The sequence below is a fragment of the Ochlerotatus camptorhynchus genome, unplaced genomic scaffold (genome assembly GCF_037179485.1).
Source record: "Ochlerotatus camptorhynchus isolate MF236.1 unplaced genomic scaffold, CSIRO-AGI_Acam_v1.1 ptg000193l, whole genome shotgun sequence".
Taxonomy (NCBI): domain Eukaryota; kingdom Metazoa; phylum Arthropoda; class Insecta; order Diptera; family Culicidae; genus Ochlerotatus; species Ochlerotatus camptorhynchus.
In genome coordinates this window covers 5050001-5065988 of record NW_027040683.1, presented here as the reverse complement: position 1 = coordinate 5065988, position 15988 = coordinate 5050001, and the positions used below count along the sequence as shown (strand labels likewise).

Sequence of the window (15988 nt, the reverse complement as noted above, 5' to 3'; positions counted from 1 at the left end):
AATCTTGGAAATGCAACATACCTCTTATCCTATTCACAGAACTCCCTGTCGGTCTAACAAACTTAACGCCACCGGCGCCACTAGCACCTTGCCCATCATCAGAGGACGCGTCATCGTAGAATCCAAGTCGTTGCAGAAGGCTCTCGTGATGTGCTGCGGCTCCACCAGCGCCACCGGTTCCACCCATCATAAGCTCCCGCACGGAAACGATCTTACCGCCATCCGTCACGTGTGTGGTGTAGAGAAATCCCCAAAACCAAAGAGCTACCAGGAAGAGCAGTGAAGTAGCAAGCAGGAGAAGTTTCTTACGCCAGAACAGCATCAGCAATCGAGAGTGCATCGTGGGTCCGGGTGAATCTGTAGATGGTATTTAGAGTGATTTTATTAGCATCGAATTTTACACATTGAACGGGTTCTGCAATTTTTGTTCGCATTTCTATTCATGTCAGGTTCGTCGTAGTTTTATTTTGTCAACCTTTCTGGATTTTTCAATTTTCTTTGCCCCGACTTTTTTTTATTGCTGTTGAAAGCCAACAGTTGCCGGTTGTTTGGAAATTCTTCGGTGGCACTTTCGGTTGTGAAATGATGCGAATGTGTTATTTGGCGTGAGAATTTGGCAGGGCAAAGGAATTTGCAAAACGGCGGACGCCGTGGACTTTCGAGAGACAAAAAGTGGTTTGTTCTGTTGACTTGTATTGGAGCATTTCGGTTTGTTTCTGAATCCACATTACTGGGCAATGTTCATCCTTTTTCGTATGAGCATGAGCATGATTGACCGCCCGCGGGTGCTACTCCGTTATTGCCAGATCAGCTGTAATTACACAGAGAACCAATAGACGATGCTTGGGACTAGCATTCATCATCAATGTGTAAAAACTGGTGATCTCAAACTAGGCAATACCAGCGCCAGTCGCGTACGAATGCAGGTCACGAATGGAGTGGATTGAAATGAATTGACGTGACGCTTTGATGGTTGTCGAGAAATCATCTACACTTCCACGAGGAATTACTGGGTTTGGTTGGGTTTGCAGGAGGATTCGTTTTGGTAAACGATAAGCTGAATTTATATCCTAACGATTATATAACGCGAAGTAGCTTGTGATTGAACCCACGGTGTTCTGCTCAACAAGCAAAGACGTTTGCAACTAGGCAAACGAGCTCCTTATATTAAAATACACCGCTTGTGATCGAGTTGTTGGTATTACCATGTATTTTTTTTTTTTTTTTTTTTTTTTAATAATTCGTTTATTTTTCCAGGCTCATTTGCTGTAGCTTTGCGGAGCCGATATTCATTGTTTAGATAACAAAATTACTTAAAACTAACGTTAGTAAAGCGGGGGCCGATTACTCGCGGCTATCTCGAGGTTAGGGGTAACAAATTGTAACAAATGGATGGCAGGGTAGGGATTGTGAACACAAGGTTTGGAGAGCAATGTGCTCTTGATCTCGAACTAGGCGACACTCTGATGAAAAAGACAAACATGGGGGTACACCGATGGGTAGCTAACAACTTGGGAGAACACAAGATGACACTAACTTCTAAATCCTCAAATCTATCCGTTTTAAAAACACATAAATTAAATTCAAATAGTCAAGGTCTCGGCTCGCCAAGACATCTCTAACGGGTATCGAGGGTTGTTTTCCTCGGGCCCTGAGGGATGTGGATAACTCAGATCTGGCAACACGGTGTTAGGTACACGACCAAACAACATGCTCGATATCGTGATAACCACTGCCACACGCACATAAATTGCTGCCTGAGAGCCCAATTCGATAGAAGTGCGAGTCTAACGAGCAGTGATTGGACATAAGCCTTGATATAACGCGTATAAAGTCGCGGCTCATGTCCAACCCTTTGAACCATGGTTTGTTCGACACCTGTGGGAGAATAGAATGTAACCATCTTCCCAATTCACCATCATTCCATTTGTGTTGCCAACTGATGAGGACTTGCTGACGAGCAATGGAGAAAAATTCGTTGAAGGCGATTTGTCGCTCAAAAATATCGCCTTCCATAGCGCCCACCTTAGCCAACGAGTCCGCTTTCTCATTACCCGGAATTGAGCAATGAGATGGGACCCAAGCTAAGGTGATAGTATAGGAGCAGTTAGATAAAGCACTCAGTTTAGATCGTATTTCAGGCAGGAAATACGAGGAGTGCTTCATCGGCCTCATTGAACGAATAGCCTCCAATGAGCTAAGACTATCCGTAAAAATGAAATAATGGTCAGAAGGTAGTGAGGCAATTCGCTCTACTACGTAAAATATAGCTGCGAGTTCCGCAACGTATACGGAGCATGGTTTCTGCAGTTTATAGGAGGCGCTATGAAATTGATTAAATACACCAAATCCAGTGGAAGCATTTATGGTTGACCCATCTGTGAAAAATCTTTTATCGTTACTTACATGGTGGTACTTGATTGCAAAAATTGAGGGAACAACCATCGATCGATGGTGATCTGGTATTCCATGGATTTCTTGCATCATGGTCAGATCAAAATTTACAGAGGAACTATAGAAGGCTTGGAAGCAATCACGATTGGAGATTAATGAAGAAGGACCAACCTCCAGCGTCATGTACTCATAGTACAAACTCATGAATCTTGTTTGAGGATTTTGGTCGAGCAGCTTCTCAAAGTGTTCTATTACCAAAGGATTCAATACTTCACAACGGATGAGGAACCGGAGAGACAGTTCCGCGAAACGATCTGTCAGTGGGAGAACACCCGCGAGTACTTCGAGGCTCATCGTATGCGTCGAGTGCATACAGCCAAGCGCGATTCGGAGGCAACGGTATTGAACTCGTTGCAGCTTCAAGATATGTGTTTTCGCCGCGGATTGAAAGCAGAAGCTACCGTACTCTAGAACCGACAAGATGGTTGTTCGATACAACCTGATAAGATCTTCCGGGTGTGCTCCCCACCAAGTTCCGGTAATTGTACGAAGAAAATTGATTCTTTGTTGGCATTTTTGTTTTAGATACGCAATATGTTTTCCCCATGTGCATTTGGAATCGAACCAGACACCTAAATACTTGAAAGATATACTTTGAGTGATTGTTCTACCCTTTAGTTGAAGCTGTAACTGTGCAGGATGATGCTTCCTAGAAAAAACAACCAACTCAGTTTTCTCCGGAGAGAATTCGATACCCAGCTTCATAGCCCAAGTAGACAAATTGTCTAAGGTATCTTGCAATGGTCCTTGCAGGTCCGGTGCACTTGGCCCTATAACGGACACAACGCCGTCATCTGCAAGCTGCCTTAGCGAGCAATTTTCATCAAGACAACCATCAATGTCTTTAACGTAAAAATTATAAAGAAGGGGGCTTAAAAATGAGCCCTGGGGGAGACCCATGTAACTAATTCGTGAAGTTGTCGAGTTTCCATGAGAAAAGCTCATATATTTCTCAGACAACAAGTTGCTCAAATAGTTGTTCATAATTGGTGAAAGCCCACTATCGTGGAGTTTATCCGAAAGGACATCGATACAAACAGAATCAAAAGCCCCCTTAATATCCAAGAAAACTGAACCCATTTGCTGTTTTTGCGCATAGGCCAGTTGAATTTCAGTTGAAAGCAACGCAAGACAGTCGCTCGTTCCTTTGCCTCTCCGAAATCCAAATTGCGTATCTGAAAGTAAACCATTCGACTCGACCCATTTGTCTAGACGAAAAAGAATCATTTTCTCCAACAATTTCCGTATACAGGACAGCATCGCGATGGGACGGTACGAGTTATAATCCGACGCGGGTTTACCGGGTTTTCGAATGGCGATAACTCTTACTTGCCTCCAATCATCCGGAACAATGTTGTGCGCCAGAAATTGATTGAATAAGTTCAACAAGCGTCTCTTCGCGACGTCTGGGAGATTTTTGAGCAAGTTGAACTTGATTCTATCCATTCCTGGAGCTGAGTTGTTACATGAGAGGAGAGCAAGTGAGAATTCCACCATCGAAAACGGAGAATCTATTTCGTTACTACCCGACGGACTATCACGAACGTTGGTTTGAACCGACACCGAATCCGGGCAAACTTTCTGCGCGAAGCTGAATATCCAACTGTCTGAGTACTCCTTGTCTTCGTTGACCGGTGATGACGCGTTGCGCATTCTCCTGCCGACATTCCAGAGTGTTCTCATGGAAGTCTCTCTCGACAAACCATCGACGAACCGACGCCAGTAACCGCGTTTTTTGGCTTTAATCAAGCTCTTAAAAGTTTTCTCGAGGTCGGTGTACCGCTCGAAATCCTCGACCTTACCGTGTTTGCGGAAGCGTTTAAACGCGGCGGACTTCTCGCTGTTCGCGTCGGTGCAATCCTTATCCCACCACGGAGTGAGAGGTCGTTTGCGAACGAAAACACCCGGAACGCGTTTCGTCTGTGCTTGAAGAGCGCAGTCAACAATAAGTCGCGATAAAAAGGAGTACTCATCCAGCGGAGGGAGTATCTCAACCGAATCAGTACCACCGAGAACCGCGGACGCAAATTTTTGCCAGTCGATGTTTTTCGTGAGGTCGTACGCGATGTCAACCGAGCGAGTGGAAGATGAACCATTGGTAATAGAAATTTTGATTGGCAAGTGGTCACTACCGTAGGGATCTTGAATTACTTTCCACGAGCAATCCAACGATAGTGAACTCGAACTGAGGGAGAGGTCTAATCTACTTTCTCTTGCTGGAGGTTTGGCCACTCGTGTTACTTCCCCAGTGTTTAGAATTGTCATATTGAAGTTATCGCAAAGGTCGTATATCAGGGTTGAGCGGTTGTCATCGTACAGTTCCCCCCAGCCTGTACCGTGGGAGTTAAAATCTCCTAATATCAACCGAGGCTCACATAAAGCTGAGCAGATATCTGAGAGACCTTGGCGAGAAATCGCAGTTCTTGGAGGAAGATATACTGAGGCAATACTGAGGCTTTTACCTCGAATATTTACCTGACATGCGACAACTTCAATGCCTGTCACGGAAGGCAGATCGATTCTATGAAAGGAATGGAGCTTATTAATCCCGAGAAGCACCCCTCCATACGAATCTGCTCGATCAAGGCGAATAATGTTAAAATCGTGGAAAGGGAGATCGGTGTCTGAAGAAAGCCATGTTTCACAAAGAGCAAATGCATCACAAAGTGAGTTGTGAACTAAAAATTTGAATGTGTCAAGTTTCGGTATAAGACTTCTACAGTTCCACTGAAGAACAGAGATCATATCCCCGACCTCATTCGGAAAATTATCCATCAAAGGATATGATCGATGCAAGGAAGGACCACCTAGAAGCTAGTTGCTTCAAAAGAGTTTTCACGAATGGAAGCACTAAATTAATAATGTTCCGAGTTGAGTCAGAGACGTTGAATATATCGAAGATGCTCTCCACAATTCCAGAAAACGTGAACATGGCATCATGTTCTTGCTGATTATTCAGCTGTTTTTCTGGCTGAAAAACTGGGATATCTGGGGTTTTAGATGATCCCGGAAGTGGCGGAAAGTCCTTGTTAAAATTACAAGATTTAAATCCCGGTGGTGGGGGTTTCGGTACATTTCCGCTACCTCTTAAATTTGTCAAGGTAGGTTGGTAGTCCATACGAGAGGTCTTACGCGGATTTTGAGTGACGTTTTTTTTTAATCGCAGCTCGGTTTGTTGGAGCAGAAGTCAGCGGTGTGACCAAGTTGCTTGCATTTTGAGCAGTTCATTACCCGCGGTACAAACAAGCGTACAGGCAGTCGAACCTTCCCAATTACGACGTAGTCAGGTAGCGCCGATCCTGAAAAGGTCACACGGAACGAGTCTGACAGAGAGTACGTTTTTTTCGTGCCAATGAGAGACACTGATTGCATTTGGATGCAATCCAGAATCTTCACTTTCGGAAGGGCACGGTTTTTAAAAATACCGAAGGATTCGGCATGAAGGAAATCTTCGCAAGTTAGACTTGCTTCGGTGACCACTCCTTCGATTTCTACGTCGCAACTGGGGATGTAGACTCGATATTCCATCGTAAAAAGCTCATAGGCAACAATCCGGTTTGCCTGTTTCAGGTCATCAACGGTAACGCGCAGTTTGTTTGGCGTCACCTTAAATATATCGGTTACGGCCGAAAAATGTTTTGTCAGATCCTTCGAAATCCGAGAAATATTCAAAGGTTTTTGTTTGGGCCGGAAAAAAACAACCCACGGACCTTTTGAGCCACTTGGGTAAGCTTTATGGCGGGGGGTCGCAGAAATTTTTAAGGGAACGGTTGGAGTAGGGGGAACAGGTGGACGAGGGGGCGATGGTGGAGAAGGGGGGGCAGGGGGTGCAGGAGGCTGTTGTTTAGACATCACCTTTGGGTAAGCTCCAGTGCTCGTTTTGGGGTCCGAAGTAGAGTCCCCTGAAGTATCCATTTTCTCTTCAGTGAGAAGCAGATTTTCGAATGATGGAGATTCAACAGACTCATCATCGGAGATATCTGCTAGCGAAATACCCCCGCCATCATTTGTTTCATCCATTGCGGGGTCTTAAGTACCTCCGCAACAGATTTCGACATAAACAAGAAAAAAAAAATATGCGTAAGGAAAACAAAAAAAAATAAATAAAAGAAAATAATAATAAAAAAAAAAAAAAAAAAAAAATATATATATATATATATAAGAAAAAAAACTTATCTAGAAATATACGGTAAAAATAATACTTAATCCAACAAAGCAAAAAAAAAAATGTGCCAGGAAAGTTAATCAACACTATAGGGCGATTAATCAGACTGCAAAAAAAAACAGTAAGTGAAAAAAAAAGAAAAAAAAAAAAAATGAAAACTTTTTCAGGAAAACCAAAAAGGTGTCAGAAAAGTTAATCAACACTATAAGGAGATTAATCAGCAAAAATTAATAGCAAAAAAAAACCAAAGTGAAAAAGAAAAAAAGGAAAACTTTTTCAGGAAAAAACAAAAAGGTGTCAGAAAAGTTAATCAACGCTGTATGGAGATTAATCAGGTTGCGGAGAACGGGAGATAACCGTTTGTTACTTAACTCTCCACACAAGCGCACGGAGTGTGGCTGATGACGATGATCTACTGATGTGAGGATGGTGATGATCGTTCTATTGTTGCCCTCGAGTGTTTTCAACAAAGCACCGGCTGGCTCGCCGGCTGGTGAACTCGATGACCTTGATGTTGCAGTGGCGTGATGCGATGAAATTTGTTGGCTAAAGATGAACAGCTCATCTGCCGGACTCGGCCGGAAATGACTGCTTCCTTTCTCGAACGGTTTTTTTTTTTTTATCTAGTTCGTTTATTTGTAAGGCTCAATCGCGTTAGCTTTACGGAGCCGATAATTCATTGTTCTTTGTTTGTAACAAAATTCACTTAATTCTATGTCTAGTAGGAGTTGGGCCGATTACTCGCGGCTTACTCGAGGTTAGAAGGGTACATTTTCGAAGGATAGGATCAGGGGAGGAGCTTGGGGTAGGGTTTCGTTGTCTCATCAGAGCGTTGTCGCCAGTATGAACGGTAGTGCTGTTCTAGCTTCGTCTGGAGTTCGACCGGCTATGGTGGGTGACCAGTGGGCGACGATGAGACTCATCGAGACGGGGGGACAAGACAAACAAAAACTAATAAAGAGAGACAAAAGACAAAAGGAATTAAATTCTTATACTAGACATTTGAAGAAAAACATAAACGGACTGCATATAGCAGAGATCACGGGTTGCCAACACGTCTCTGATAGGAACATAGGGTTGTCTTCCTTGGGCCTCGAGGGTATTCAAAAGTCGCTCTCTGGCGGCGTCATTATCCGTACATTGCCAAACTGCGTGTTCGATGTCATCGTAACCGTTTCCACACCGACAGATGTTGCTGTCCACGAGGTTTATTCTATTGAGATGAGCATCTAGCGAGTAGTGGTTGGACATAAGTCTACTCATCACGCGAATGAAGTCACGACTTAAGCCCAAGCCTTTAAACCACGCTCTCGAAGAAACATTAGGAATAATTGAATGTAACCACCGTCCAAGATTTCCAGTGTCCCAATCGGTTTGCCAACTCGAAAAGGTACTCTGACGCACTAAATGGTAAAATTCATCGTGTGAAATTTGCCTGTCATACAATTCGCCTTCCTGCGCGCCAACCTTTGCGAGAGAGTCCGCCTTCTCATTGCCTGGGATTGAGCAATGTGAGGGGACCCATACAAAGGTAATCATATATGATCTTTCGACCAGCACACACATCTGCTCCCTTACCTTTGAAAGGAAATAAGATGAGTGCCTACCTTGTTTCATCGACCGAATAGCCTCAATCGAACTGAGACTATCCGAGAAGATGAAGTAATGGTCTGTGGGCATATTGGAAATCATCCCCAATGCGAAGTTGATTGCTGCCAGCTCAGCAACAAAAACGGAACAAGGTTCCTGAAGTTTGCGGAAGGCGCTAGAGTTTTCATTGAAGACACCGAAGCCAGTGGATCCATTGAGACGGGACCCGTCTGTAAAATATCTTTTCATGCAATTGACTTGTTGGTACTTTTCAGTAAAAATACGTGGGATAATAATAGGTCGAAGTTGATCGGGAATCCCATGAGTTGCTTGTTTCATGGTCAGATCATATTCAATTGAGGAACTGCGATTGGTGAAGTGAACACGGTCTGGAGTATAACAAGGAAGACACATATCTGATGATATGTAGTGGTGGTAGATTCTCATAAATCGAGATTGTGTGTTCAGCCCAAGAATTTCTTCAAAATTAGCAATTATAAGTGTGTTCGTCACTCCGCATTTGATTAGTATTCTGAGAGAGAGCTCCCAGAAACGGTTCTGGATGGGTGTTACTCCTGCCAGAACCTCGAGACTCATGTTATGCGTTGAGTGCATACAGCCTAGAGCAATACGCAGACAACGATATTGAATTCGTTCCAATTTTATTAGGTGACTTTTTCTTGCCGAGAGAAAGCAGAAAGAGCCGTACTCTAGAACAGAGAGAATAGTTGTTTTATAAAGCGTTATGAGGTCTCCCGGATGAGCACCCCACCATGTGCCGCAAATTGAACGGAGAAAGTTGATCCTCTGCTGACATTTTTGCTTCAAATACGTAATATGGGCATTCCAAGTGCACTTTGAATCAAATCTCGAACGGTTGTGCGGCAAATGCAATTCCGCGATGCTCACTACACTTGTGTATACTATAACACCACTCAGTGTGAAAGCGGATTGAAAAAAAAAAACCTCAATAGGGAAAAAAACTAGTACTGATAACGGAGTGCAGGCAACACTAGACCGAAACAGTCGAACGTTCGATGCGGAATGTACCATGTATTCACATTAATAAATAAGGCGATTAACAAATCTTGAATATGGAGCGGTAGAATGATGCAAATTTTGAAGTTTTTGCTCCACAAGTCTTAAACGATCCCATATTGAGTCCTAATGATCTTGCCAAAATTTGAGCCTATTTGGTTACAACCTGACTTCGCACAAGCCGTTTTAAATTCATATGAGAATTACTTTGGGAAACTCAAGTTTTTCGTTGGTATCATTCTAAGCATCCTGCATGGCGGTTTGAGGACATATTCGTTATTTTCACTTATAGAACATTTTCTCAGCTACAACTATGTCCAGGACCCAAATTTTGGGGGACTTATAGAAAAAATTGTTATTCAATAAAATTTAAAGACATAACTTTTCCACTCATGATTTATTAGTTTATCTGCCAACACTGGTATGAGGAAATTATCCCTAGTAATGCATTTGTTTTCAATATGTCAATCACGTAAGAAACCGCATCATGGGTACAGAAAAGGTGTTGCGTTCTAACTTGAATGTGTTCCTCGTAGATCCGGATTTGCGCGCTCAAATATTCCTCAGATTTGTACCATTCAGCCGGATCGCTCTTTAGAAAATCTGGTCCAATTTCCAAAATATCGAAAAACGCGTGTGTTCCCTCCGTCACAAAGTCACTCAATAATGAGCTTTTCGGTATAGTAGTAAGTCTTTTTGAAGGCTTGAATGGTTGAACTTCGACATTGCGTTTCTTGGTGCTCGAAGATGGCTGGTCATAAACAATTCTCGGATTGTGTAGTGCTTTGATCATTTTTCTTTTCTCCGTTATCAAAAAACGATAATGCTCTTTTCGTTTCCGTTAAGTACCACAAGTGATTTGAAATCACACGAATTGCAACTTGAGCATACTTTCCGTTATGAAACCTGTAAAGATCTTGGATGAACTCAAGATCCACCCTGGGAGCAATAGTAGCATTTGTCAGCCGATATCAATACATTACTGTGCAATAAAAATACACAATGTTTTGTAATGCCGCATGAATCAATGTCGAGTTGATCAGCAAGCATCCATATTTTCAGTACATAAATTGCACGAGCCATCTTGCTCGGTTCATAGCTCCAGCTTTCCGGAAACGAGTTCGTTTCGGAGGGATTTCACCGAGAAACATGATTACCAGCTCCAAAAGTTCCCCATAATCGCCTCAAGGTTGCTGTTCGGTTAATTTTTCTACACAGAAATCAACGATTGAATTTTTTCCAAGGAGCAGCAAGACAATTCAATGCAGGATATTTTTCTATCGTTTTTTTTTTTTTAGTTTCAATTGAGCTGTCATTCAGACTTTTTTGGAATTCCTTGAAATCGTCGAAATTACTGGATCCCTGGAGTCATGCACGTGAACTTCAAATATATGCTTAAGAACAATTTCGGCCACATGGTGTCGACAGGCCAGTTCGTAGCTTTAAACAAACCACCTTGAGGAGGTATTCGTAGCTGTGCTTCCATTTATTAACGTCCTTTTAAACGAACCACCTTGAAGAGGTGGAAAAAGTTCATTCAGGACGGCCAAGCCGCAACCAGCACCCAGCCGGCTAGCATCCCCAGGTAGCGATAATCACAGGCTACTTAGAGTTGGCTATAACCTCTTTGCATGTCATCGTCATCACGGGCACTACCGATGTATTGACAGTAGTGCTTTGGTGACAACGATGATCCCCCGTTCTTGTTCGCATTACTGACGGCAAATATCACCGCCAGCAACCCCACCGGGCACCCCGTGGAGGTAAGAATCGGAGTTCAGGTGCACAGAGGTCGCAAATCGCCGGTCAGGGCAGAACCCAACAACCATTGATAGGCGTTCCTATGCACCTGCTTTACCCGGCCGTAGCTGTGGATACGTCTATTAACGTCTCTTTAAACTGTTCCCCTACAAGAGGAGAATTTAGTTCATTCGAGACGGGTTTTAAACAGCAGCTGTTTCATCATTGTGTCCCCCGTTTAGGTCGGTCGTCCTCCCTCGTGTACCTTGGTCTTTAGGACCTTTAGGACTGCCTCTTGTCGAATGAAGTGGCATGACTACCAGTCATTTTCTTTCTAATGCCACTTCAACTTACTCATGCTTATATCATATCGTATAAGTCTAACGCCCTCAGGAAGTTGAGTACAGTTTGATCTGTACTCCTGTCGTTGAACAATACCTCACGGATTGAACCAACGACACCCATATCTTCCCTTAATTGTGCTCTCGCCGGGCACTCCACCAATAGATGATTTACATCTAATACCGCACCGCATCCCTGGCAGTAGGCCACACTGCCGCTAAATCGAGGTCCATGAGTGAGCCGTGTATGACCAATCCTCAGCCGAGTCAGAACTTTCTGATCTCGAGAATTGGGTGCATCCTTCCACTCTTGTGTAGTGTTCTTGATACGACGCAGGAATGCATCACGGTTGTTATGCCAAGACACATTCCATGCGTATCGCGAGGTCTGCTTCACCCAGCGGGTAGCGTCACTATAGGGCACCGGAGTGGCCTCTAGTTGAGCAAGACGACCCTGGTTAGCTAGTTTATCAGCAGCCTCATTCCCTGGTATACCTGCGTGTCCAGGTACCCATGCAAAGGTTATGTTAGCGTACCGTTGCACCTCTAACAGCCACGGGTGTCCAACCTGCCCATGCTCAAGGGCAGAGAGACAACTCGCAGAGTCAGAGAATACAACAGCCTGAGACCCATTTGCTAGCCTACAAGCTTGCAGGAGAGCATAGGCCTCAGCTGAGAAGATACCACAGAGACCGGGTAACCGGCCGCAGCGGCTTATGTCCTCCCCAGACACCCCATAACCAACCTCCTCTTCGATTAATGAACCGTCCGTAAATAGCTTGAGCCTTCCCTCGTATGAGGCAGCGACCTCCCTAAATGCAGCTTTCGCCACACTAGAGCTAGCCCCCGCCCCGCACATAGCTTTAACCCTCCAATCAACTTTCGGGGCAGTAGCATCCCATGCCCGTTGCCACAGCCTAGCTCGCTGGGCTAACGTGGGAAAATCTACTCCCGTCAAGTCGCTCCACCATTCTCTCGCCCTTGCAACCGTGGGCCTGTCATTGAGAATGGGATCCCTTTCTAGGAGCCTTAGCGCCTTGGTGGCCAGGTCTTCGGTGACAACATTCACCAAAGGAACCTTTCCATTCTCCACCAACAGAGAAGCTATTGGTGAAGACCTCAGCGCTCCGCTACAGATTCTGTACGCCTCATTGTACTGAGGTTCCAGAATCTTGAGCAGGGAGACACCACCCCTGCTCCACAGTTCCGCCCCGTAAAGGATGCTAGGGACAACCAGAGCCCTAGCAACCTTGGTCAATGTACTACGAGAGGCTTCAGAGAAGCGACCATTTAGGGTCCGAAGGATATTCAACTTGTTGTTGACGTTATCCTTCACCAACTTGGCGTGCTTAACAAATCGGAGTTTGTTATCAATAGTCACACCAAGCAGTTTCATCTCGCGTACGGCCTTGACCGCATGCTCACCGATACTAACATAAGGCAGGTTCGGTCTGTGATGATGACCAAAGCAGACGTGCAGCAGTTTGGACTTCTCGGGGGAAATCACAAACCCAACACCATCTGCCCAGTCAACGACAGACTGAACTGCATCCTGCATCTTGTGCCTAACCACCCTACCGTATTTACCTAACGCGATAAGGGTAATATCATCGGCGTATACAATGATGTATACTTCCTTGGGGCGTTCAAACACTGAGTTCATCGCAATGAGAAACAGTGTAACCGAAAGGACAGACCCTTGCGGGATGCCATTCTCCAGCAACCTCGAGGTAGAGGTTGCGCCAGCGTTCAATACTCGGAACCTACGGTTCTGTAGAAAGTTTTCTACGTAGTTAAACATACATCCTTGGAAGTCCCAGCTCTTGAGGGAAGTCAAGATAGGAAGCTTCCATGTCATATCATATGCCTTGGACAAATCGAGGGAGACTACATCTACATGCAAATCTACCGACGAGGCCTTGTCCAATAAATGATCGAGCTCAGAGAAGAACGTCTCCGACCCATAGCCGCATCGAAATGCGTGTTGCCGTGGGTGGATCCGTCCTTGCCTCTCCAGCTCGGTTGACAGACGACGGTTAACCATCCGCTCGAGTGTTTTTCCCATGCAGCTCAGCAGGGTTATCGGTCGATAACCCTCTGTTAGGGTTTTATCCTTCCCAGGTTTGGGAATAGGAATAACCAACCCTTCTTTCCACTCGTCCGGTATCTGGCCAGAAAGCCAGACTTCGTTCATAGTAGCAAGAAGAGCCAATCGGCCGGCAAGGGGTAATCTCCTAAGCAGGGGATACCCGATGTCGTCAGGGCCCGCAGCCTCACCAAGGCCGCGACGCAGGGCCCAGTTGAGCTCTTCAAGCACGAATACCCTGTTGTAGTCTTTTACTAGACTACACTGTCTGTCACGGGAGTAGCGGTACTCCCCCTCAGCCAATGACTTTACACGCAGGAACTCATCACTGTGATTGCTGTTTGCCGACACCTTGGCAAATTGATCAGCAAAGGCCTCACTGATAAGTCCTGGGTCTTTCGTGTAATCGCCATCCAACTTAATCACCCTCTCAACATGTCTGTTCTTACCTCCGACAGACTTTACCTTTCGCCATAGTTCACCAGAGCTAGTGGTTTCCGATATGTCTGCGGTGAAAGCAGACCATGTATCCCGCTTTGCAGCTTTGATTACGCTTCTAGATTTAGATCGAGCAAGCTGAAACTCCCTCAATCTATCGGCCCTAGAAGGATCATCAAGCTGCAACCTACGCAGCGCCCTTAGACATTTACGTCTAGCCTTAATCGCTGTATGAACTTCTGTCCCCCACCAAGGGACAGTTTTCATACCTCCTCTCCCTCCAGCCTTTGGGATGTGACGATGAGCGGCCTTACTCAAGATTTGGGTCCAGTTACCTGGTCTCAGTATCCTGTCATCACCAGGCAGTTGGCGACAGACTTCTTTGCCAAAGCTGTCCCAATCTGCCTTCTCAAGGTTCCATCTCAGCCTTGTCACAGTAGACGGGAGGTCTACAGCCTGTGACAATGAGATAGGAAAATGATCACTTCCATGTAAGTCATCGTCAACCCGCCAGATAAACTGGCTGGCTACATCCCAAGAGGCTATGGCCAGATCAATCACGGACTCTACCCCGGTGGTGGGATCGAACCGAGTCGGTCTGCCATCGTTCAGCACTGAACAACCCAACGTGTCCAGTAGCTGATACAACCTCTCTCCACGAACGTCCGTCTTATGTGATCCCCAGGAGGGGTGATGCGCATTCAGATCGCCCACTATCACATAAGGGACAGGCAGCTGCGAGATGAGATCTTGCAGTTTGCCGATGACGTTCACTTCCTTGCCAACCCTATTCCTCGGAGCCATGTATAAGCTAACAACAGTCAGCTTATACGGAAACTGAATGGTGACCGCGGTGGCCTCCAGTTCAGTATCCAACTGCTCTACCTTATGTGGTATATCTACTCTAATAGCCAATCCAGTGCCGTGGATGTAGGCATTAATGTGAGGCTTAATATACCACTTATATCTACCACCGAGATAGTTTGGAGGTAGATCTGCTACCTTGGCCATCGTTTCTTGGAGAGCGACGACACAAGGCTTCAGTTTCTTTGTCGATAGCTGGATCTCAGATAACTTTGATCGCAACCCATGGACATTCCATTGCAGTATTACGTTCGATGGCTCTTTACCATTCTGTTATGGGACATCAGACATGGTAATTACTTTTTACCGGCAACAGCATCGCTTTCGCGCTCCGATACCGAGTCAATAGGGGGAGAAGGTGCTGTGTTTTCTCCCTTTTTACGGCTCTTCTTACCTCGAGTGTCCTCGAGGCCGGCGGTCTGCTTCCGTTTCCTACGGGTCACGGGAGCAGTAGCCTCGCTCTCACTAGAGTCGAGGTTAACGCCAACTCTTTCGAGTTGTCCAACAAGGGAAGCACATTCCATCTCAAGGCGAGTCTTAGACTCCTTGAGCTGTTTGATCTTCCCCTTGCCAAGGGCGACCTCCTTCGCAGACTTTCCACCAACTTTTCCAGGAGCTGTTTGTCCTTTTCGGTTGGTGTTTCGGCATCAGGCAAGGGGTCGGTGCCAACCTCTTGGGTTAGCACTTTGCCCTCCCTACCAGTAGCCTTTCCACTCTTGGTAACAACTTGCGTAAGACCGGCAGGTGGACTAGCACCAACCCCAGTACTCTTGCACTGGGTAGTCCCCTTTTTGCCGGCCTTCGCACCCTTAGCAGATGGAGCTCCGTCTGTTCCCTTGCCCTTGGGGTTCGACTTCGCAGCTCCCTGCTTGGCCTTCTTCTTCTTCTTCCCTTGGGAAGAGAAAAATGGCACCTGCTGACCCTTACCAGAGTCAACAGGTGCCGTCCCAGCAGCAACCGCTGCATAAGACTTACCGCTTCGCTCGTCGCTATAAACCTTCTTGGCATCCCCAAAGGAGACACCAAGGTTGGTTTTGATCCGTAATATATCAGCTTCCTTCACGTAGGTAGGGCACCTACGGTTAGTCGGCTGATGATTGCCTCGACAATTGGAGCAGAAGGCCTTTGCTCCACATTTCTCGGCAACCGGATGGACCCCTGAACAGGCCCTGCACCTGGTCTTGTTCTTACAACCCGCGCGACCATGCCCATACCCATAGCAGTTGTAACACTGCAAGGGCAAGGCGTAGTACGCTCGGGTCCTAATGCTGA

General features: G+C 45.6%; 1 protein-coding gene across 2 annotated transcripts in view; it reads right to left on the bottom strand.

Moving 5' to 3' along the window:
* Window positions 1–15988, bottom strand: part of LOC135702486 (hexosaminidase D) — a 60027-nt gene that overhangs the window by 2481 nt on the left and 41558 nt on the right. For both annotated transcript variants that reach the window (XM_065223534.1, XM_065223533.1), the window contains exon 2: window positions 22–357. In XM_065223534.1, the coding sequence (XP_065079606.1) occupies window positions 22–340 (319 nt within the window). In that variant the 5' untranslated portion in view covers window positions 341–357. The remainder of the gene's footprint in view (window positions 1–21; window positions 358–15988) is intronic.